This window comes from Pristiophorus japonicus, chromosome 24 (assembly GCF_044704955.1).
Source record: "Pristiophorus japonicus isolate sPriJap1 chromosome 24, sPriJap1.hap1, whole genome shotgun sequence".
Taxonomy (NCBI): Eukaryota; Metazoa; Chordata; class Chondrichthyes; family Pristiophoridae; genus Pristiophorus; species Pristiophorus japonicus.
The window spans coordinates 35,683,893-35,706,927 of NC_092000.1; the positions used below are offsets into that span (position 1 = coordinate 35,683,893).

The following is a 23,035-nucleotide window of genomic DNA, read 5'->3' on the forward strand; positions in this document are numbered from 1 at the left end:
GGAATTCCCTCCTTAAACCTTTCCACCTCTCTTTCCTCCTTTAAGTCACTCTTGCCTCTTTGACCAAGTTTTTGGTCACCTGTCCTAATATCTCCTTGTGTGGCTTGGTGTCAGATTTTGTTAATGCTTCTGTGAAGCGCCTTGAGACACGAGAATATAAGAAATAGGAGCAGGATTTGGCCCCTTCAGCCTGCTCCGCCATTCAACAAGATCATGGCTGATCTGATCTTGGCTTCGACTCCACTTTGACAAGGTCCCACACAAGATTAATGTGAAAAATTAAGGCACATGGGATTGGGGGTAACGTGGATAGAGAATTGGTTAGCAGACAGGAAGCAAAGAGTGGGAATAAACGGGTCCTTTTCAGAATGGCTAGTGGGGTACAGCAAGATTCAGTGCTGGGACCCCAGCTATTTACTACAAATATTAATGATTTAGACGAAGGAATTGAATGTAATATCTTCAAGTTTGCAGATGACACTAAGCTGGGTGGCAGTGTGAGCTGTGAGGAGGATGCTAAGAAGCTGCAGGGTGACTTGGACAGGTTAGGTGAGTGGGCAAATGCATGGCAGATGCAGTATAATGTGGATAAATGTGAGGTTATCCACTTTGGTGGCAAAAACAGGAAGGCAGGTTATTATCTGAATGGTGACCGATTAGTAAAAGGGGAGGTGCAATGAGACCTGGGTGTCATGGTACATCAGTCATTGAAAGTTGGCATGCAGGTACTGCAGGCGGTGAAGAAGACAAATGGTATGTTGACCTTCATAGTGAGAGGATTTGACTATATGAGCAGGGAGGTCTTGCTGCAGTTGTACAGGGCCTTGGTGAGACCACACCTTGAGTAGTGTGTTCAGTTTTGGTCGTCTAATCTGAGGAAGGACATTCTTGCTATTGAGGGAGTGCAGCGAAGGTTCACCAGACGGATTCCTGGGATGGCAGGACTGATACATGAAGAAAGACTGGATCGACTAGGCTTATATTCACTGGAATTTAGAAGAATGAGAAGGGATCTCATAGAAACATAAAACTCTGACGGGATTGGACAGGTTAGATGCAGGAAGAATGTACCCGATGTTGGGGAAGTCCAGAACTAGGGGTCACAGTCTAAGGATAAGGGGTAAGCCATATAAGACCGAGATGAGGAGAAACTTTTTCACCCAGAGAATTGTGAACCTTTGGGATTCTCTACCACAAAGTTGTTGAGGCCAGTTCATTAGATATATTCAAAAGGGAGTTCGATGTGGCCCTTATGGCTAAAGGGATCAAGGGGTATGGGGAGAAAGCAGGAATGGGGTACTGAAGTTGCATGATCAGCCATGATCATATTGAATGATGGTGCAGGCTCTAAGGGCCGAATGGCCTACTGCACCTATTTTCTATGTTTCCCTGCCTGCTCCCCATAACCTTTGACTCCCTTATCATTCAAAAATCTGTCTATCTACACCTTAAATATATTCAGTGACCCAGCCTCCACAGTGCTCTGGGGTAGAGAATTCCAAAGATTCACGACCCTCAGAAGAAATTCCTCCTCATTTCCGTTTTAAATGGGCGACCCCCTATTCTGAGACTATGGGCTCAATTTTTCCCTTTTTGGCGTATTCATTTTTTTTCTAAGTTTCCTCCTGCGATCTGCGCCGGCGTAACTGACTTAGTTACGACTTTTCTAAGCCAGTTTTTTTTTACGTCATATTTTTAAAAAATTTTTCGCCGCTTGGCCAACGTTTTTTCCTCCTAGGTCGGCATGTCTGACCACTCCTGAAAAACCGTCTGGACAGTTAAAAAAACCAGCGCACATTGAGAAATCGGTGTTGAAAGACACCATTGTTTTTAAATCGAAGATTTTGGAGGGAGTCAAGAACACTATAAAAATCAATAATAATGTTCAACTTTTTAAAAATCTGTCTTAACGTAGTAAATGTAAATTTGTTGGATTTCAGAAGTTTTCTCTTTTTTTTTTTACTCATTCCATGCCACCACCCGCATGTCTTGAAGCAGGACTGGAGGGTCATAGCTTTGGTTGTCAGAATCAGCCCTGCTCGGGCCTTGGCGAGAAAACAAGCCGAGGAGAGAGAGCGGGAGGTGCCGATTGGAAGGCTTCGAGCCCGGGGAGTGAGGTACCGATCGGAATCCTTCTGCACTGAGGCCGGGGAATGAGGTGCCAATTGGAAGGCTTCTGTAGAATGTAATGAATGGAGGGGGGAGAGAGAAGGGGAGAAGTCAAAAGACTGCAATTAGTTTGGGGGGGGGGGGGGGTGGAGAGAGAAGGCATAAGACCTTGGGGAGAGAGAGAGAACTGCGAACCTGTCCTGCCTGCTTGCCTGCCGTTTTGAGCTCCTTTCAAAGGTTAATTTTAAGTATGGGAGCAATACTGACAATGCCGTACCTTGTGCGAGCCTTCTGCATCATGGTGCTACATAGGAGACAATTGATTCCACATCATCGCATCAGGAACATCAGAGCCCGTAGGATGCTGGGCAGGACGCCTTACTCACGAATATGTTGAGACAGGCGTTTGTACCTCTACCTGAGTGATGCAAACTGTCGGAAGGCTGCGTTTCTGCAAAGAAGTTGTAACAGATCTGAGAGTTGGTGAAAGCAGACCTGTAACCTAGAAGCATCAGGAGGATTACTTTGTCAGTTGAAAGTGCAGCTGTGTAACCTTTGTCATTCTATGCCTTCAGCTCATTTAAGCAACAACTGGGAATGTGTGCGCCATCTCTCAACATGCAACACATGACTCCATTCGCCAGGTGACGGCTGCACTGTATGAGCGGAGGAATTACTTCATAAAGTTCCCCACGACCGCCCAAGCAATTCATGACAGTGCTGTGGGCTTCTCCAGGATTGCTGGCTTCCCTAAGGTACAGGGCTGCATTGATTGTACCCACATCGCCTTGCGAGCACCTTTGGAGGATTCCGAGATGTACAGGGACAGAAAAGGCTTCCACTCCATTAATGTGCAGCTCGTGTGTGACAACATGCATCATATGTCAGTTGATGCAAGGTACCCTGGGAGCACCCATGATGCATTCATCGTATGCAACAGCGTTATATCTGCCATGTTTTCAGCAGAGCTGGCTGCTGGGAGACAAATGGTACGGTTTCGCCACCTGGCTCATGATGCCCCTACACGTTACCTGGATGGAAGTTAACTGAATACAACATTGTCGCACATTGCGACACACAGCATTATAGAGAGGACCATTGGCATATTGAAAGTGATTCTGATGCCTGTACCATTCCAGAGGCTACTTGCTGTACTCCCCTGAGATTGTTGGTCAGTTCACTTGCATGCTGCATAACTTAGCCATCATGAGGCACAGCACCTGGTAGTGGAAGACCCACCTGCGGTGAGAGTGGCTGATAATGATGCGTAAGATGCAGATGACGAGCAAGAGAAGGGCGATGACGATGAGGAACCCATGCCAGTGCCTGAGGCCGGAGCACGATGGCGGAGGAGGGTGGGCCATCGTGCCCCTTTAACAATTGTTCAAGCCTTGCACCAGCAGCTCATCCGTGAACGCTTTACTGATGCCTGAGGGCTCAGCGACAACTATTCAACATGGATATGTTTGCTGTTTGGAGCTTTTCCGTAATGTTGTGTTGTGTCAATGGAACAAATAATGGGACTGATTCAGTTTTAATGTAAAATATATTTTATTCAAAAGTTTAACAAACAGTTCTTTTGTATTTAAATAAAATTATTCTTGTATCGAACTTTACTTTAAGATCATGTACAAACTTTTAAACTTTATAAATTTACATAACTTAAAAACTTTTTATTTGAGAACAATTACAACAGTAACAACAATAATATCAGCAGCAAAGAAAAGCTGCACCCATCCATCTGTCCTCCACCTTATTCTAAGACCACCCACTGCGCTTGGTCTTGGACTTACCGCCACCCCTGCCCGCAGGCAGTGGCGCAGTGTTTCTTGGCTTGGTACCAAGCTTATTCTTTCTAAGATCTCGGGCACTTGTTGGGGCGGCGGGGAGGAGACGTCAGTGGCAGGCGGCAAGTTGGAGGGCCCGGCTTTTCAGAGACCGGGTGTGGGGATTGGAGAGGGAGTGACAGTTGATTCTGTCAATGGGTCCGGGGTCTGGGCATGTTCCCTTATTGCAGCAGTTAACTCCAACATGCTATCTCTCATGCGCCCTGACAGTGTCTCAACAACCTGCAACATTCTCTTCCTCATGACCACTATTCCCTCACTGATGGCCCCGGACATCGTTTCTATTTCTCGTGTCATTGCTGTTACTTCTCCCGACAGTCCAGCTACCTCATCACTCACCCCACTGATGGTATCCAGGAATGACCGGGTAGGGTCAATGCTCTCCGCACTCAGTGACATCATCTGAACAATATCTGTTAGATCCTGCACCTCAGGAAAGCGCTGTCGAGCTCTCCTTCCCCTCCTCCCCATGGGTGTGTCTCTCGCTACACTCCACCGCTGGGACCTGCAACCTCGGAAGATGGGGCCTTGGGTGTGCCCTGCTGCACCCCACCACTGGGACCTGCAGCCTAGGACGATGGGGCCCTGGGTGTGCCTCGCTGCACCCCACCACTGGGAGCCGCAACCTGGGATGATGGGACCCTGGGTGTGCCTCGCTGCACCCCACCATTGGGACCCGCAACCTCGGAAGGTGTGATACCATGGAATGTCCCACCAGCACTCAAACCACAAGTTGTGGAAGGGGCTGTCAACGCAATGAGCGGCACCTCCTCCAAAGTCAGTACAACAGTGGGAGCTTCAACCAGCTCCATCCCCTACCCCTCCCCCTCACCCAAATGTTTTTGGTCTGGAGGGTTGGATTGGAAGATGTTCTCCTCTTCAGGCTCATCCGCGCCTGAATCTTCTGCATCGTCCGGGTTGGCCTCAAGTTCTGCAACATATAACAGAACAGTCAAATGGTTAGCAGCAGAGGAGGGGGCAGGATGGCTGGCATGAGTAGGTTCACACATCCCTGGCCAGTCAGCAGGCTGTTTTGAAGGACCACGATGAATTTGTAGGACTTGACTCTCCCTCGAATGTGGGCCCAATTTGTGCAGTGGTGGTTGCTTTTCTCCAGGCAGGACCTATCAAAGCAGCGACCTTCTCCCAGTGTGTCAATAGGTGCAGATTTGCCGAGCCGCCTACTGTTTGAGTTCTTTTCCCTATTATTATGTGCCACCTTCCTCTGAAAAGATGAAAACCTAACTTTTTAAAGAGGGTGTCTTTCTGCTGGTTGGGACATACTGATGGTCACATTTACAATTGCAATTCCATTGAATAAATTAAAATATTACTTGCACTAACTACTTGACCAAGGTCCTGCTACTTTTTTCTTTACGCTGGCCTCCAGATCTCATGGTCACCATTGCACAGTAATCTTCTGCAACTTGGTTCCAGCGTTTTTTAATTTCTTCGGGTGGAACTTTTATGTGACCTCTGCTGGTGTCCAGCTCCTGCCATCTGTTCTCAATCACAGTAACTCGTGCCTCCACTTCTTGTAAGTTGCATCTTGTACTGCTGCAGCTGCTATTTTTCCAATGCTCTCACACAATACTCTTTCTCACACAACTGGCTCTTTAAAAATGGCCGATAGCCAATTCGGAGCTGTACTGCGCATGCGCGTCCATTGCAATGACGTCAAATGTAACTTTTTTTCCGCGCATGTGCAGATGTTGTGGCATCCCCCGAGGCGACTGAACACGCCGTGCGGCGCCAAATTTGATCGGGGAAACTTTGGCAAATTATTTCTGGCGCATTTCTGGCCTAGGAAAACAGGCATAACTCTGGCAATATGCCAGAAAACAGACTTAGGCAAAATTGAGCCCATAGTCCCCTAGTTCTAGATTCCCCCATGAGGGGAAACATCCTCTCTGCATCTACCCTGTCAAGCCCCCTCAGAATAGAAACATAGAGACATAGAAACATAGAAAATAGGTGCAGGAGCAGGCCATTCAGCCCTTCTAGCCTGCACCGCCATTCAACGAGTTCATGGCTGAACATGAAACTTCAGTACCCACTTCCTGCTTTCACGCCATACCCCTTGATCCCCCGAGTAGTAAGGACTTCATCTAACTCCCTTTTGAATATATTTAGTGAATTGGCCTCAACTACTTCCCGTGGTAGAGAATTCCACAGGTTCACCACTCTCTGGGTGAAGAAGTTTCTCCTTATCTCGGTCCTAAATGGCTTACCCCTTATCCTTAGACTGTGACCCCTGGTTCTGGACTTCCCCAACATTGGGAACATTCTTCCTGCATCCAACCTGTCCAAACCCGTCAGAATTTTAAACGTTTCTATGAGGTCCCCTCTCACTCTTCTGAACTCCAGTGAATACAAGCCCAGTTGATTCAGTCTTTCTTGATAGGTCAGTCCCACCATCCCGGGAATCAGTCTGGTGAATCTTCGCTGCACTCCCTCAACAGCAAGTATGTCCTTCCTCAAGTTAGGAGACCAAAACTGTACACAATACTCCAGGTGTGGCCTCACCAAGGCCCTGTACAACTGTAGCAACACCTCCCTGCCCCTGTACTCAAATCCCCTCGCTATGAAGGCCAACATGCCATTTGCTTTCTTAACCGCCTGCTGTACCTGCATGCCAACCTTCAATGACTGATGTACCATGACACCCAGGTCTCGTTGCACCTTCCCTTTTCCTAATCTGTCACCATTCAGATAATAGTCTGTCTCTCTGTTTTTACCACCAAAGTGGATAACCTCACATTTATCCACATTATACTTCATCTGCCACGCATTTGCCCACTCACCTAACCTATCCAAGTCACTCTGTAGCCTCATAGCATCCTCCTCGCAGCTCACACTGCCACCCAACTTAGTGTCATCCGCAAATTTGGAGATACTACATTTAATCCCTTCGTCTAAATCATTAATGTATAATGTAAACAGCTGGGGCCCCAGCACAGAACCCAGCGGTACCCCACTAGTCACTGCCTGCCATTCCGAAAAGTACCCATTTACTCCTACTCTTTGCTTCCTGTCTGACAACCAGTTCTCAATCTACGTCAGCACACTACCCCCAATCCCATGTGCTTTAACTTTGCACATTAATTTCCTGTGTGGGACCTTGTCTAAAGCCTTCTGAAAGTCCAAATATACCACATCAACTGGTACTCCTTTGTCCACTTTATTGGAAACATCCTCAAAAAATTCCAGAAGATTTGTCAAGCATGATCTCCCTTTTACAAATCCATGCTGACTTGGACCTATCATGTCACCATTTTCCAAATGCGCTGCTATGACATCCTTAATAATTGATTCCATCATTTTACCCACTACTGAGGTCAGGCTGACCGGTCTATAATTCCCTGCTTTCTCTCTCCCTCCTTTTTTAAAAAGTGGGGTTACATTGGCTACCCTCCACTCGATAGGAACTGATCCAGAGTCAATGGAATGTTGGAAAATGACTGTCAATGCATCCGCTATTTCCAAGGCCACCTCCTTAAGTACTCTGGGATGCAGTCCATCAGGCCCTGGGGATTTATCGGCCTTCAATCCCATCAATTTCCCCAACACAATTTCCCGACTAATAAAGATTTCCCTCAGTTCCTCCTCGTTAATAGACCCTCTGACCACTTTTATATCCGGAAGGTTGTTTGTGTCCTCCTTAGTGAATACTGAACCAAAGTACTTGTTCAATTGGTCTGCCATTTCTTTGTTCCCCGTTATGACTTCCCCTGATTCTGACTGCAGGGGACCTACGTTTGTCTTTACTAACCTCTTTCTCTTTACATACCTATAGAAACTTTTGCAATCCGCCTTAATGTTCCCTGCAAGCTTCTTCTCGTACTCCATTTTCCCTACCCTAATCAAACCCTTTGTCCTCCTCTGCTGAGTTCTAAATTTCTCCGTTTATCAGTTTCAGTAAGATCACCTCTCATTCATCTAAATTCCAATCAGTATAGGCTAAACCTGCTCAACCTTTCTTCATAAGACAACCCCTTCATCTCAGGAATCAACCTCGTGAACCTTCTCTGAACTGCTTCCAATGCAAGTAAATCCTTAAATAAGGAGACCAAAACTGTACACAGTACTACAGGTGTGGTCTCACCAATACCCTGTACAATTGGAGCAGGACTTCCCTACTTTTATACTCCATCCCTCTTTTAATAAAGGCCAACATTCCACTTACCTTCCAAATTACTTGCTGTACCTGCATGCTAATTTTTTGTGTTTCATGCACAAGGACACCCAGATCCCTCTGTACTGCAGCATTTTGTAATCTCTTCCCATTTAAAAAATTTGAATTAAATATTTCCTACCAAAGTGGATAACCTCACATTTTTGCCCACTCACTTGGCCTATCTATATCCCTTTGCAGATTCTTTGCATTCTCCTCACACCTTACTTTCCCACCTATCTTTGTATCATCAGCAAATTTGGCTACATTACACACGGTCCTTTCATCCAAGTCATTATTATAGATTGTAAATGAGGCTCCAGCATGATCCCTGTGGCACCCGACTAGTTACAGTTTGCCAACCTGAAAGTGACACATTTATCCCGACTCTTTGTTTTCTGTTAGTTAACCAATCCTCTATCCATGCTAACTGTATAAAACATTGGTTAGGCCCAAGCTTGGAGTACTGCGTGCAGTTCTGGTTACCACATTACAGGAAGGACGTGATTGCACTGGAGAGGGTACAGAGGAGATTTATGAGAATGTTGCCGGGAGTGGAGAATCTTAAGCTATGAGGACAGATTAGATAGGCTGGATTTGTTTTCATTGGAACAGAAGAGGCTGAGGGGAGACCTCATTGAGGTGTATAATTGAGGAGGGACGTGATCGGGGCCTGGGGGAGGTGTGAGTTCCGGGGCAGCCCGGGCCAGCCCACACTGCGATGTGTGCGCGCACTAGGTCCGTGCAGCACAGCTGGTCTCCAGTTGTCTTGGTTAACCCTTGCCATTGGACCAAGACCTAGCTCTATCAAGCCTGTGTGGTGCCTGGTGTGCAACAGCCACCCCACGTTTTTTTTTTTTTAAATCCATGCACAGGCATCTTCCACCCTTCAATATGTAGTTTGGGTTCTTCATTCGAAGCACCCTGTGAACTCATAATTTTTTTTGGCGTGGAAGCAAGTCATCCTCGTTTCGAAGGACCGCCTATGATGATGATGATGTATAAAATTATGAGGGGCCTAGATATAGTGGACAGAAAGGGCCTATTTCCCTTAGCAGAGGGGTCAACAACCAGGGGGCATAAATTTAAAGTCATTGGTAGAAGGTTGAGGGGATTTGAGGGGAAATTTCTTCACGCAGAGGGTTGTGGGGGTCTGGAACTTGCTACCTGAAAAGGTGGTAGAGGCAGAAACCCTCACCACATTTAAACAGTACTTGGATGTGCACCTGAAGTGCCGTAACCCGCAGGGCTACGGACCTAGAGCTGGAAAGTGGGATTAGGCTGGATAGTCTCTTATTGGCCGGCACGGACACGATGGGCTGAAATGGCTTCCTTCCGTACTGTAAAGTTATATGATTCTAATATATTACCCCCAACCCCTTGAGTTCTTATCTTGTGCAGTAACTTTCATGTGGCACATTATCGAATGCCTTCTGGAAATCCAAATACACAACATCTACTGGTTCCCCCTTTAGCCACATTAAAGGTGCTATACAAAAACAAGTTGTTGTATGTATTGCACCAGACTTGGTTAGAATGGAATCTTTAACATTAATATGAACGACAGGTATAGGCTGTTGGGGCCTCAAATTAATCGGCCGATATTTACTGGCTGGGGTTTTGGAGCGGGTGGGGAGGAGTTGTGGTCGGGAAAACACAGAAGTCCGGGCTTCCCCAAATGGTTTTTTTTAATGGATTTCCCCGCCGAAAGCCAGCTTGATTGACGGGCTCGGCTGCCTATCGGATGGGAAAGCCTCCAGAAAGGCCGCCACCCAGGATGGGTGGGACTGTAGTTACCTAGTGTTCATTTTCTGAGGCTTACAGTACTTACAGTAATTTAGCTAGAGATTCTGAAAGCCGAGATGCTTCTTTAAAGAATTGCTCGACTGTCCGATTACTTTGTTGTTCCCAAACGAATGGCTGTAGTTTGGATTGTGCTGCTTTCTGTAAGGTGTGTTGTTTGTGCGTATGGGCGCCCCGGATTTTTAGATATTCATGTCATTATCACTGTGTGGTACTATGTTTGCAGCTTAGGCACTGTAGAACATGTACAGGTGGCACTGAAACATTTTTCAGCCTGGCTGGGAAACTCTTCATAAAATTATTTTAATACTGCATTTAATAACATTGAAAGTGAACAAGAACCACCTTCTGATGGAGTAGGAGAATCAGATCTGAAAGCTGGCATTCAAACTTAAAATATTCTTGGACTCTGTTTTGGAGCAGAGTTTATTTGAGCTCTGCAACCAGTTATTAAATTGTTTGCTTAAATTGTAATGGAAATTTTCAACCAAGATGTGAGATTTGGAGCAAATGCGGAGCACCTTGAAAGGTGAAGATAGCTGGTCTGGGAGAAAGGTTGTTATTCTGTGTGGTGCTAATGGCCTTTTTATGTTTCCATAGTTCTGTACTATGATTTTGTGATGCTTGTATCCTGGGTACTTGGTACTAGAGAGATTATATAGTGTATTGTCAGCGGAATGCTTAACCACCTTTCCTTGTCGAAACACTACATTATTGAGTAAAGAACCATGTATTTAATAAAAAAATAATAATAATTCCCTCAACAATGTGTAGAGCGAGGCAGCTCAGGACTGAAGGCATGGATGCCTGGCCTTGTCTGCTGCTGCCTTTGTAATCCTTGTTGATGGGACGCAGCACAGTTGTCTGCCAGATGTCATTATCAGTCTTCACAGGATAGGCCACTGTGTGTCAAAGGGGATCACTGTGCTAATGATTCTGAAAGGAGCTGCAGACAGAATTCTCTTCTTGTGTAGTGGAAGTCACACAGTCACTGTGTATCTCTTTCCTCTCCTTCCTCTCTCAATGAGATAGTTTTTTTTTTGCAGGATGAAAGTTGCTGGCCATCCCCGCATTAATTGCCCTTGGGTCAGGCACAATACAAGTGGAGAGTGAAGCTTCCTCTCACTGTCTTAACTCTGAACACCAAGGAATGTAAACAATTTGCCAACCCTTGCTGGACAAGTATTGTCGAGTTCACGCCGTTATTGATGCACAAATTGCCTATCAAGTTCCGGGGACAAAGCTGCACAGTGAGTTGCCAATCTCCAGAACTTGCTGCTCGATTTGCGCACACATGGCATCTCGCCCTCAACCTCCCCATTATTTTTCACAAGTTTCTGCATTTGCACATACCTTGCTTATTAAACTCGCCGCAAACGTAGGGCTCGTACTGAACGGCATAAGTACCCTCTAAGAAGGTGATGATTGTTACTGCACTGCCGATCAACCACTCCAGCCCAGAAAGGGAACCAGAGGCACAGAAGGAGGCCATTCGGCCCATTGAGTCTGCGCTGGCTCTTTCAAAGAGAAATTCAGTTAGTCCCATTTCCCTGCTCTTTCCCAAATTTTTTCTACTTTAAGTATTTATCCAATTCCCTTTTGACAGCTATAATTGAATCTGTTTCCACCACCCTATCAGACAATGCATTCCAAATCCTAACCACTCATTGTGTAGAAACGTTTTTCCTCATGTTGTCTCTGGTTCTTTTGCCAGTCACCTCTGGTTATCGACCCTTCAGTTTCTCTCTATTTACTTTATTTAAACCCTTCATTATTTTAAACACCTCGATCAAATCTCCCCTTGGCCTTCTCTGCTCTAAGGAGAACAACCCCAGCTTCTCCAGTCTATCCACATAACTGTAATCGCTCATCCCTGGAAGCATTCTAGTAAATGTCTTCTGTGCCTGCTCCAAAGCCTTCACATCCCTCCTACAGTGTGGTACCCAGAATTGGACACAGTCCTCCAGCTGGGGCCAAACTCGTGTTTTATATAGGTTTAGCATAACCACCTGGCTTTTGTGCTCTCTGCCTCTATGTATAAAGCCCTGGATCCCATATTAACTGCAAAGATTTGTGCACAAGCGTCCCCACGTCTCTCTGCACCCCATTTAGAGTGGATGGTCTCTCCTCATTTTTCCGTCCAAAATGCATCACCTCACACTTTTCTGTGTTGAATTTCATCTGCCATGTGTCTGCCCATACCACATCCGCCATAGCCTGTCTGTGTCATCTTGAAGCCCATTATTATCTTCCTCACAATTACTACACATCCAAGTTTTGTGTCATTTGCAAATTTAGAAATTGTGCCCTGTACTCCAAGGTCAAGTCATTAATGTATATCAAAAACTGCAGTGGTCCTAGTACTGAACCCTGGGGAACTCCACTGTATACCTCCCTCCATTCTGAAAAATAGCCATTCACCACTGCTCTGTTTTCTGTCCTTTAGCCAGTTTTGTATCCATGCCGCTATACCCCCTTTGATCTCATGGGCTTGTTTTCTGACAAGCCCAGTATGTGGTACTTTTGAAAGTCTAGAGATTTCTTGTAAAGGAAATTTTTTTTTACTCTTTTTTTTTTCCTCTCTCTCAAACCAATCTTTCCTTTTTTCCTCTCTCTCAAACCAATCTTTCCCCCTCTATTTTCATTTCTGTACCTCATTTCATTAATTCACTCTCCTCCTGTTTCTTTCTCAATCCTTAAATCTGAATGATTAAGGAGATAGACTGGTAGTTCCAGAGGTCCCAGGTTCCCCGTTGCCCTTGCACTTGAAGCAAATTATATTCAAGCTGAAGGGCGCAGGAAAAAGTCATGACTTAACAGCGTGGAATGCCCCATTCCAGTAAGATCCCGTCCCATATGTTGCTGATACATCATGTACTCGCAGCTAAAGAGAAATGTTACTGTAAATTGTTGAGATCCATTTAGTAGGGATAGAGGTAGGCCTAGCTTCATCCAAAGCTCTGGATTAAACCTGGTGCAATGTGATTAGCAACAATTGGATGTGGTTTTCTTTTTAAACAACTGAACAACATGCATTTACAACAATCACTTGGGTGTTTTCCTCCCAACAATACTCAGTGCAGGCATAGACATAACTGGGTGGTCAAAGGACACACGTGTATGTAGCACAGGCACAGGAGACCGTTCCCCTGCCTGACAACTTTCCGGGGAAGGGGAGAGTATCGCTCTTTCCGCCCCCTCCCCCACAGGAGAGGGGAGTGTATTCCTCTGTTCTCTCTCTGCAGGAGAGAGGGGACGGGAGTGTATCTCTCGGTCCTCCTGCTGGAGAGGGGGAAGGGGAGTGTCCCTCTGTCATCTCCCTGCCGAAGAGAGGGTGGGGGGGTGTACTCCTCTGTCCCCGCTGCCGGACAGGAGTGTATCCCTCTGTCCTCCCCGCTGCCAGACAGGGGAGTGTATCCCTCTGTCCTCCCCCTGCCGGACAGGGGAGTGTATCCCTCTGTCCTCCCCCTGCCGGACAGGGGAGTGTATCCCTCTGTCCTCCCCCTGCCGGACAGGGGAGTGTATCCCTCTGTCCTCCCCCTGCCGGACAGGGGAGTGTATCCCTCTGTCCTCCCCCTGCCGGACAGGGGAGTGTATCCCTCTGTCCTCCCCCTGCCGGACAGGGGAGTGTATCCCTCTGTCCTCCCCCTGCCGGACAGGGGAGTGTATCCCTCTGTCCTCCCCCTGCCGGACAGGGGAGTGTATCCCTCTGTCCTCCCCCTGCCGGACAGGGGAGTGTATCCCTCTGTCCTCCCCCTGCCGACAGGGGAGTGTATCCCTCTGTCCTCCCCCTGCCGGACAGGGGAGTGTATCCCTCTATCCCCCCCCCCCCCCCCCCCCCAGAGAGGGGAGTGTATCCCTCTGTCCCCACTCTGCCGAAGAGGGGAGTGTACAAAAGAACATAAGAATTAGGAACAGGAGTAGGCCGTCTAGCCCCTCGAGCCTGCTCCGCCATTCAACAAGATCATGGCTGATCTGGCCGAGGTCTCAGTTCCACTTACCCGCCCGCTCCCCATAACCCTTAATTCCCTTATTGGTTAAAAATCTATCTATCTGTGATTTCAATACATTCAATGAGCTAGCCTCAACTGCTTCCTTGAACAGAGAATTCCACAGATTCACAACCCTCTGGGAGAAGAAATTCCTTCTCAACTCGGTTTTAAATTGAGGCTGTGCCCCCTAGTTCTAGTCTCCCCGACCAGTGGAAAAACCTCTCTGCCTCCATCTTGTCTATCCCTTTCATTATTTTAAATGTTTCTATAAGATCACCCCTCATCCTTCTGAACTCCAATGAGTAAAGACGCAGTCTACTCAATCTATCATCATAAGGTAACCCCCTCAACTCCGGAATCAGCCTAGTGAAATATCTCTGTACCCCCTCCAAAGCTAGTATATCCTTCCTTAAGTAAGGTGACCAAAACTGCACGCAGTACTCCAGGTGCGGCCTCACCAATACCCTGTACAGTTGCAGCAGGACCTCTCTGCTTTTGTACTCCATCCCTCTCGGAATGAAGGCCAACATTCCATTCGTGATTACCTGCTGCACCTGCAAACTAACTTTTTGGGTTTCATGCACAAGGACCCCCATGTCCCTCTGCACCGCAGCATGTTGTAATTTCTCCCCATTCAAATAATATTCCCTTTTACTGGTTTTTTTTCCAAGGTGGATGACCTCACATTTTCCGATATTATATTCCATCTGTCAAACTTTAGCCCATTCGCTTAACCTATCTAAATCTCTTTGCAGCCTCTCTCTGTCCACTACACAACCCGCTTTCCCACTAATCTTTGTGCCATCTGCAAATTTTGTTACATTACACTCTGTCCCCTCTTCCAGGTCATCTATGTATATTGTAAACAGTTGTGGTCCCAGCACCGATCCCTGTGGCACACCACTAACCACCGATTTCCAACCCGAAAAGGACCCATTCATCCTGACTCTCTGCTTTCTGTTAGCCAGCCAATTCTCTATCCATGCTAATACATTTCCTCTAACTCCGCGTACCTTTATCTTCTGCAGTAACCTTTTGTGTGGCACGTTATCGAATGCATTTTGGAAATCTCAATACACTACATCCATCGGTACACCTCTATCCACCATGCTCGTTATATCCTCAAAGAATTCCAGTAAATTAGTTAAACATGATTTCCCCTTCATGAATCCATGTTGCGTCTCCTTGATTGCACTATTCCTATCTAGATGTCCCGCTATTTCTTCCTTAATGATAGCTTCAAGCATTTTCCCCACTACAGATGTTAAACTAACCGGCCTATAGTTACCTGCCTTTTGTCTGCCCCCCTTTTTAAACAGAGGCGTTACATTAGCTGCTTTCTAATCCGCTGGTACCTCCCCAGAGTCCAGAGAATTTAGGTAGATTATAACGAATGCATCTGCTATAACTTCCGCCATCTCTCTTAATACCCTGGGATGCATTTCATCAGGACCACGGGACTTGTCTACATTGAGTCCCATTACCCTGTCCAGCACTACCTCCCTAGTGATAGTGATTGTCTCAAGGTCCTCCCTTCCCACATTCCTGTGACCAGCAATTTTTGGCATGGTTTTTGTGTCTTCCACTGTGAAGACCGAAGCAAAATAATTGTTTAAGGTCTCAGCCATTTCCACATTTCCCATTATTAAATCTCCCTTCTCATCTTCTAAGGGACCAACATTTACTTTAGTCACACTCTTTCGTTTTATATATCGGTAAAAGCTTTTACTATCTGTTTTTATGTTTTGTGCAATTTTACTTTCGTAATCTATCTTTCCTTTCTTTATTGCTTTCTTAGACATTCTTTGCTGTCGTTTAAAATTTTCCCAATCTTTTAGTTTCCCACTAACCTTGGCCACCTTATACGCATTGGTTTTTAATTTGATACTCTCCTTTATTTCCTTGGTTAACCACGGCTGGTTATCCCTTCTCTTACTGCTCTTTTTCACTGGAATATATTTTTGTTGAGCACTATGAAACAGCTCCTTAAAAGTCCTCAATTGTGCCACCGTTTAGTCTGTGTTCCCAGTCTACTTTAGCCAACTCTGCCCTCATCCACTGTAGTCCCCTTTGTTTAAGCATAGTACGCTCGTTTGAGACACTACTTCCTCACCCTCAATCTGTATTACAAATTCAACCATACTGTGATCACTCATTCCGAGAGGATCTTTTACTTGGAGATCGTTTATTTTTCCTGTCTCATTACACAGGACCTGATCTAAGATAGCTTGCTCCCTTGTAGGTTCTGTTACATACTGTTCTAAGAAACAATCCCGTATGCATTCTATGAATTCCTCCTCCAGACTACCCCGTGCGATTTGATTTGACCAATCGATATGTAGGTTAAAATCCCCCATGACTACGGCCGTTCCTTTTTCACATGCCTCCATTATTCCCTTGATTATTGCCCGCCCCACTGTGAAGTTATTATTTGGGGGCCTTTAAACTACGCCCACCAGTGACTTTTTCCCCTTACTATCGCTAATCTCCACCCACAATGATTCAACATTTTGTTCCTCAGAGCCAATATCGTCTCTCACAACTGCCCTGATATCATCCTTTATTAACAGAGCTACCTCACCTCCTTTCCCTTCTTAGCTATCTTTCCAAATTGTCAGATACCCCTGTATGTTTAATTTCCAATCTTGGCCACCCTGCAACCATATTTCTGTAATGGCCACCAAATCATACCCATTTGTAATGATTTGTGCCTTCAACTCATTTACTTTATTTCGTATCCCTCTGTCCGCCTCCCCCCCCCCCCCCCTCCCCCTGCCGGAGAGGGGAGTGTATCCCTCTATCCCCACCCTGCAAGAGAGGGGGAGGGGAGCGTTATCCCTCTGTCTTCTCTCTGCAGGAGAGGGGAGTGTTATCCCTCTGTCCTCCCCCTGCAGGAGAGGGGAGTGTTATCCCTCTGTTGTCCTCCCTGCCAAAGAGGAGGGAGGGGAGGGGAGGGGAGAGTGTCCCTCTGTCCTCCCTCTGCTGGAGAGGGGGGAGGGGAGTGTATCTCTCTGTCCTCTCCCTGCCGGGGAGGGGAGAGTATCCCTCTGTTTTCCCCCCCTCCCCCCGCCAGAGAGGGGGAAGGGGAGCGTACCCCTCTGTCCTCCCCCTGCAGGAGATGGGGAAGGGGAGAGTATCTCTCTGTCTTCCCCTATTGAACCCTGGAGCAGGAACCAGTTTATTAGCTGCACATCTCTTTCTGTGCACAGTGCATCATCACATTGTTTTAAAGCAACTCAAAAGATACACTACCTGTCTTCACTCTAATATTAGTATGATGTGCCACTAAAGAACTTTCGATACAAAGTGAGAAAAAACAAATACACATCAGAAACATGGGACTAAACCCAGCCATGCAACTTATGATGATCTCTGCTAACTCGAAATCTTGTGTATTGGCTCAGCTTTGGACTGTGAGCTGCAGCATGTACCAGTGATCAGTGCAATCTTCTGTATGGCCATGCTTTCTGTTATGTCTTGGATAAAGAGTCAGACTAGATGCTGCAAGCTCAAAGTAAGTGTGACCGTAGTCCTTTATTACAGATCTCAGAGTGCCTCTCCAGCCTGTGAGGCCTCCTTATATACAAGTGCTCCCAAGGGATTGTGGGATCCCTTGGGACTCCAGGGGATAAGCCCTCTGGTAGTTAGACATGGTAATTACAGGTTTACATACATAACACTTTGTGTACAAACTACTGCTTTTTGATCTGACTGACATTTTTTTGTGAAAATGAGGTGTGAACATTTCATTTGTTTGAAGCACTGTCTCAGGAACACCTTGCAGTCTTCAAGTCTCCTTCCATGTGTAGCATTTCAAATCCTATTAGAAATGGATTTCGGTCTGTGGTCTGAATTTCTCTTGTGCGGTTAGTTGTGGAAGGTTATGTTTCTCATCATCCTCTTGGCCTTAATGTCCTTCTCAAGCAGCGCCAAAAGAATGAACATCGGCCTTTTTTTGTGCCTGTTCCTGCTTTCTCCCTCCTGAATCCCAGGTGCAGTGGAGTTGTGCCTTTGGTCAAGGAAGAGCTTGCTTCAACACTACTGATCCAGCTCCTAGAGTGTAAACATAGGAACATAACCACCTCCAGCCATTCAATTCGATCATGTTCTGTACCTCAACTCCACTTATCTGCCTTTGATCCATACTCTTACCTAACCCCAATGTATCCATCTCGGCCTTCAACACTTCGTGTCCCCCAGCATCCACAGCCTTTTGATGAGTGTTCTAGATTTCCATCGCCCTTTGTGGGGGGGGAAAAAAGTGCTTCCCATTTCACACCTGACCAGCCTAGCTATAATAATATTGTGCCCCCATGTTCTGGACTCTCCTACCAGAGGAAATAATGTCACTATTGAATATCGTTATCATTTTAAACGCCTCGATTAATTCACCCCTTAATCTTCGAAACTCGAGGGAATACAAGCCACGTTTATGCAACCCGTCCTCATAATTCAACCCATTAAGCCGTGGTATTCTGCTGCATCTGCATTGCACTCCAAGGCCAATATATCTTTCCTAAGGTGTGGTGCAAAAACGGAATGTAGTACTCTAGATGGGATCTACTAAGGCTCTGTATAACTGAAGCATCCACCGCTTGGTACTCCAACCCTATTGAGAGAGAGAGAGGCCAATATTTCATCAGCCATTTGATTACTTTTTGTTCCTTTGCACTAGCTTTTAGTGACGTGTTCACAGACACCAAACTCCCTTCACTCCTCCTGGTCTCTCGCCATTAAAGAAACATTCCAATTTATCTTTCTCCAATCCAATGGATGACCTCCTATTACCTCGTGCGTATGGGAATGGGCTTCTCTAATCACCTTCCATGCTACAGAATATTTGTTGCCTGCTCCCAGTAGTAAAGTCCTGCAGCAGACCCCTTTGATGTATGTGGTGAGGAGCTCTCTCTCTCTCTCTCTCTCTAGAACTGTATGAGTCCACCTTTTGCTGCAGTGGTTTGCTACATTGCACTCTGCTAGGTGCTGCCTCAGCATTCGATTCACATGATAATCATTTAAGCCCATTTACAAAAACTTGTTGCAGTTCTGTTGTAGGTTGTCTGCCTCATTCCTTCTGTGTGCAGCCTTCCGGTGAATGCAGTCGGGGCTGGAAATATGACCAGGTGTAATCTGGGCAAAAAAAGCTTGAACTGGAAGTAGCAAAAATACAAGCCATAAACAGCAATGAAATGGGTAAAGCAGACTGGTACCAGTTCATACAAATTGACTGGATCACATCAATATTGCATTGTACCAGAAGGCAAGGGCAGTGGAAGTGCTAAGAAATGTCAGCACTTTATTATATAAAAGTTGCAAGCTTAAGTGCATTAATACTTAAAGTAGGTTCACTTTGCCCTTGTTGTGGAAGGCTTAAAATAGTTCACCCCCACATGATGCAGGGTGGTGCATACGTGGGAATTGGATCGTTTGAGGATTGCGGACAAATCCTGAAGAATGGCACTGATTTCCTTGGTCTATAAATGCAGTGTAATGTGTTTTGGTTTTAAGAGAGCTGCTCTCTAATTTGAATAGGTTTCAGTCGAGAAGCACCCCTCGCTGTGATTCTGATGCACTTTTACCTGTGTCTACCCAGAATTCATTTCATGGTCTTAGATTTTTCTTAACTATTTTGATGATGTGTGGCTTCATCTGCTTTTCACAAAATGTCTGCTGTCAGTACTTGGGTTATGTGATCTACAGTCCATGGTAATGTGTGAGCAGCGACAATCGCAAAATAGTTCAGTAACTGCAGTACTCCTGTAGATTTTCTTTTGTTTTTAACTAAATGAAGTCCAGCATCTGTTAGGGCAGCGTACCTGCCTTTAAAGACCAGCGTTGGTGTGTGTATTTTAACACCGACCACATGGTCACCATGTCTGACAACTTGGTTGGTCTCTAAGTGAACAAAAGTTAACCAACGTTAAACTTACATGGCTACTTTCATATCTACATGTGCTGGCAGCCAGCAGTAATAGTAACTGTGTACAGTCCCAATTTGGGTCAATCTATTTTCCTTATCTAGAGTTGCATGAGGCAGAAGTTGAAGGCTTTAAATATTGGCTGTGGCTCAGTAGTAGCACTCCTGCCTGTGAACCAAAAGATTTCAAACCTTGCTCTAGGATTAGAGCACGTAATCCAGGCTGACACTTGCAGTGTAGAATTGAGAGAGTGCTGCACCGTCGAAGTTTAATCCGAGGCCCCGTCTGCTCTCTGGACATAAAAGATGCCACTATTCAAAGAAGAGCAGGGGAGTCCTGGCCCAATATTTATCTCTCGACTAACACAAAACACATGATCTGGTCATTAACTAATTGCTGTTTGTAGTACCTTGATGTGTGCAATTTGGCTGCTGCATTTTCCTGCATTATAACATTGAATACACTTTGCAAGTTTTGCAATGGCTGTAAAATACCAAGTTGTCCAGAGGTTGTGAAAGGCACAATATAAATATATACTTGTCTGGTCCATTAGAATAAAGAAATCTGTTAACTCAAGTAATTTTGATGTGGAGAGCATCTCTTTTGGTTTAATGTGAAGTGGCTGATCCTAGTATGTACAGTTCATCAACTGATTGTCAATATTGAGTTCTCTACTCTCATTCTCTTCTAGATAATATAAATCTTGCTGCCATACAGTGCTTTATCTTCTGATGGATGAAGACCCTAACACTACAAAGCCTTGTTCCCATGGCGAGTCCTGCAGTCAGCCCCGATTCTTCCTCTTCTGATAACCTCAGTCCAGATGAGCTGGAACTACTGGCGAAGTTAGAGGAGCAAAACAGGTGAGAGAACATAAGAACATAATATAAGAAATAGGAGCAGGAGTCGGCCATTTGACCCCTCGAGCCTGCTCCGCCATTCAATAAGATCATGGCTGTTCTGATCATGGCCTCAACTCCACTTCCCTGCCTGTTCCCCATAACCCTCGACTCCCCTGTAGTTCAAAAATCTGTCTATCTCTGCCTTAAATATATTCAATGACTCAGTCTCCACAGCTCTCTGGGAAAGAGAATTCCAAAGATTCACGACCCTCAGAGAAGAAATTCCTTCTCATCTCCATCTCTAGCATTCTGTAGTCTCTCTCCATTTAAATAATATTTTGTTTTTCTATTCTTCCTACCAAAGTGGATAACCTCACATTTTCCCACATTATACTCCATCTGCTGAATTTTTGCCCATTCACTTAACCTATCTATATCCTTTTGTAGACTCTGTATCCTCCTCACAACTTGCTTTCCCACCTATCTTTGTATCATCAGCAAATTTGGCTACAGTACACTCGGTCCCTTCATCCAAGTCATTGCTATAGATTATAAATAGTTGAGGCTCCAGCACTGATTCCTGTTGCACCCCACTAGTTACAATTTGCCAGCCTGAAAATGACCTATTTATCCCGACTGTCTATTTTCTGTTGGCCAGTCCTCTATCCATGCTAATATATTACTCCCAACACCATGAGCTTTTATCTTATGCAGTAACCTTTTACGTGGCACCTTATCAAATGCTTTCTGGAAATCCAAATACACCACATCTACCGGGTCCCCTTGATCCACCCTGCTCGTTACATCCTCAAAGAACTCCAGTAAATTTGTCAACCACTATTTCCCTTTCATAAAACCATGCTTGATTGTATTATGATTTTCCAAATGCCCTGCTGCTACTTCTTTAATGGATTCCAGCATTTTCCCAATGACCGGCTAACTGGCCTATAGTTTCCTGCTTTCTGTCTCCCTCCTTTCTTGAATAGGGGCATTACATTTGCGGTTTTTCAATCCGCTGGGAATTTTGGAAGATTACAACCAATCCAGGGGACTTGTTAGCCTTTAGTTCCATTAGTTTGCCTAGTGCTTTTTCGCTAGTTATAGTGATTGTTTTAAGTTCCTCCCTCCTTTTTGCCCCTTGATTATCTACTATTATTGAGATGCTTTTAGTGTCTTTTGCCATGAAGACGGATGCAAAATATTTGTTCAAAGTCTCTGCATTTCATTGTTTCCCATTATTTATTCCCCAGTCGCATCCTCTAAGGGACCAACATTTACTTTAGCTACTCTCTTCCTTTTTATATACTTGTAGAAGCTTTTACTGCTAGTTTACACTCTCAATCTATTTTCTCCCTCTTTTTTTTAAGTCCTTTGTGGGTTTCTAAAAATGTCCCAATCTTCTGGCCTACCACTAATCTTCGCAACATTGTATACCTTTTCTTTCAATTTGATGGGTATGCTTTAATCCTCCACCTTTGGAGAAGGTGACAGCATCGACTGTGACTGGTTCTCAGGCGGTCGCTGGTTGTCCATTGTTTGCGAGGAAGGTTTGATCCTTCAGGTTTACTGTGGGGTCCTCGATAAGGAATCCATTCCGTATGTCGCAGTTCTTACAAGAATTTTGCCATCGGTCATCAAGGCTGAGGGGAGGTAGCTGAAGGGCTTCACCGACGGCCTTCTAGGTTTGAGACGGGTTGGTGGTAAATTGTTCAAGTCTGCCTGGATTGGCATGTATTTGCTGATGTAGTGGGAGTATTCAATGGAGACTGCATGTTCGTGCCGCAGGTGTGATGGTGCGTTGTTTGCAAGCACGAGTAGCCAAAGGATTGGTGTCAATAAAAGCGTGCCGGTGATAATTCTCATAATAGCTGGACATGAACAGATTTTACATGCAGACTTGATAGCAGTACTCTGCTGTACAGTAGACCAGTGCGAGTGATGGCAAACGAAGGGTCTGAGAGTCTGCTCCCCATGTGGATCCGGCGAGTTTCTGGATCAAGTTGACCTGACTCTAGTTTCTTCCCAAGGTTCTGGAGATGTTGTCTATCTGACGGGGGGACGATCAAGCGTGACTCCTAAATAGGAGGGTTTTTTGACATGGTTTACCTTTGTCCTGGCACCCATGTTATTTGTACTGTGATTCACTGAGGGGCATTCATTATATTCTGTGAATAAAATACAATTTGAAGCATTCCAAAAGTTGCTTTGGAGTAATAAAATATCAAGGGGCCGAAACTGGTCACCGGTAAAGCCCGCCTATTTTCGCCCGTATCCAGGCGGCACCTACCTTTTTGGCGCCCGCTGCTGCCAGGTCCCGTCGGGAGCCTCTTTCGGCTACGTTGTGTGGGCG

At 45.6% G+C, this 23,035-nt stretch overlaps 1 protein-coding gene across 7 annotated transcripts in view; it reads left to right on the forward strand.

Annotated features, from left to right (window-relative positions):
- LOC139238000 (EVI5-like protein) overlaps positions 1 to 23,035 on the forward strand; it is a 425,899-nt gene that overhangs the window by 96,377 nt on the left and 306,487 nt on the right. For all 7 annotated transcript variants that reach the window (XM_070867399.1, XM_070867393.1, XM_070867395.1 and 4 more), the window contains exon 2: positions 20,535 to 20,706. In XM_070867399.1, the coding sequence (XP_070723500.1) occupies positions 20,579 to 20,706 (128 nt within the window). In that variant the 5' untranslated portion in view covers positions 20,535 to 20,578. The remainder of the gene's footprint in view (positions 1 to 20,534; positions 20,707 to 23,035) is intronic.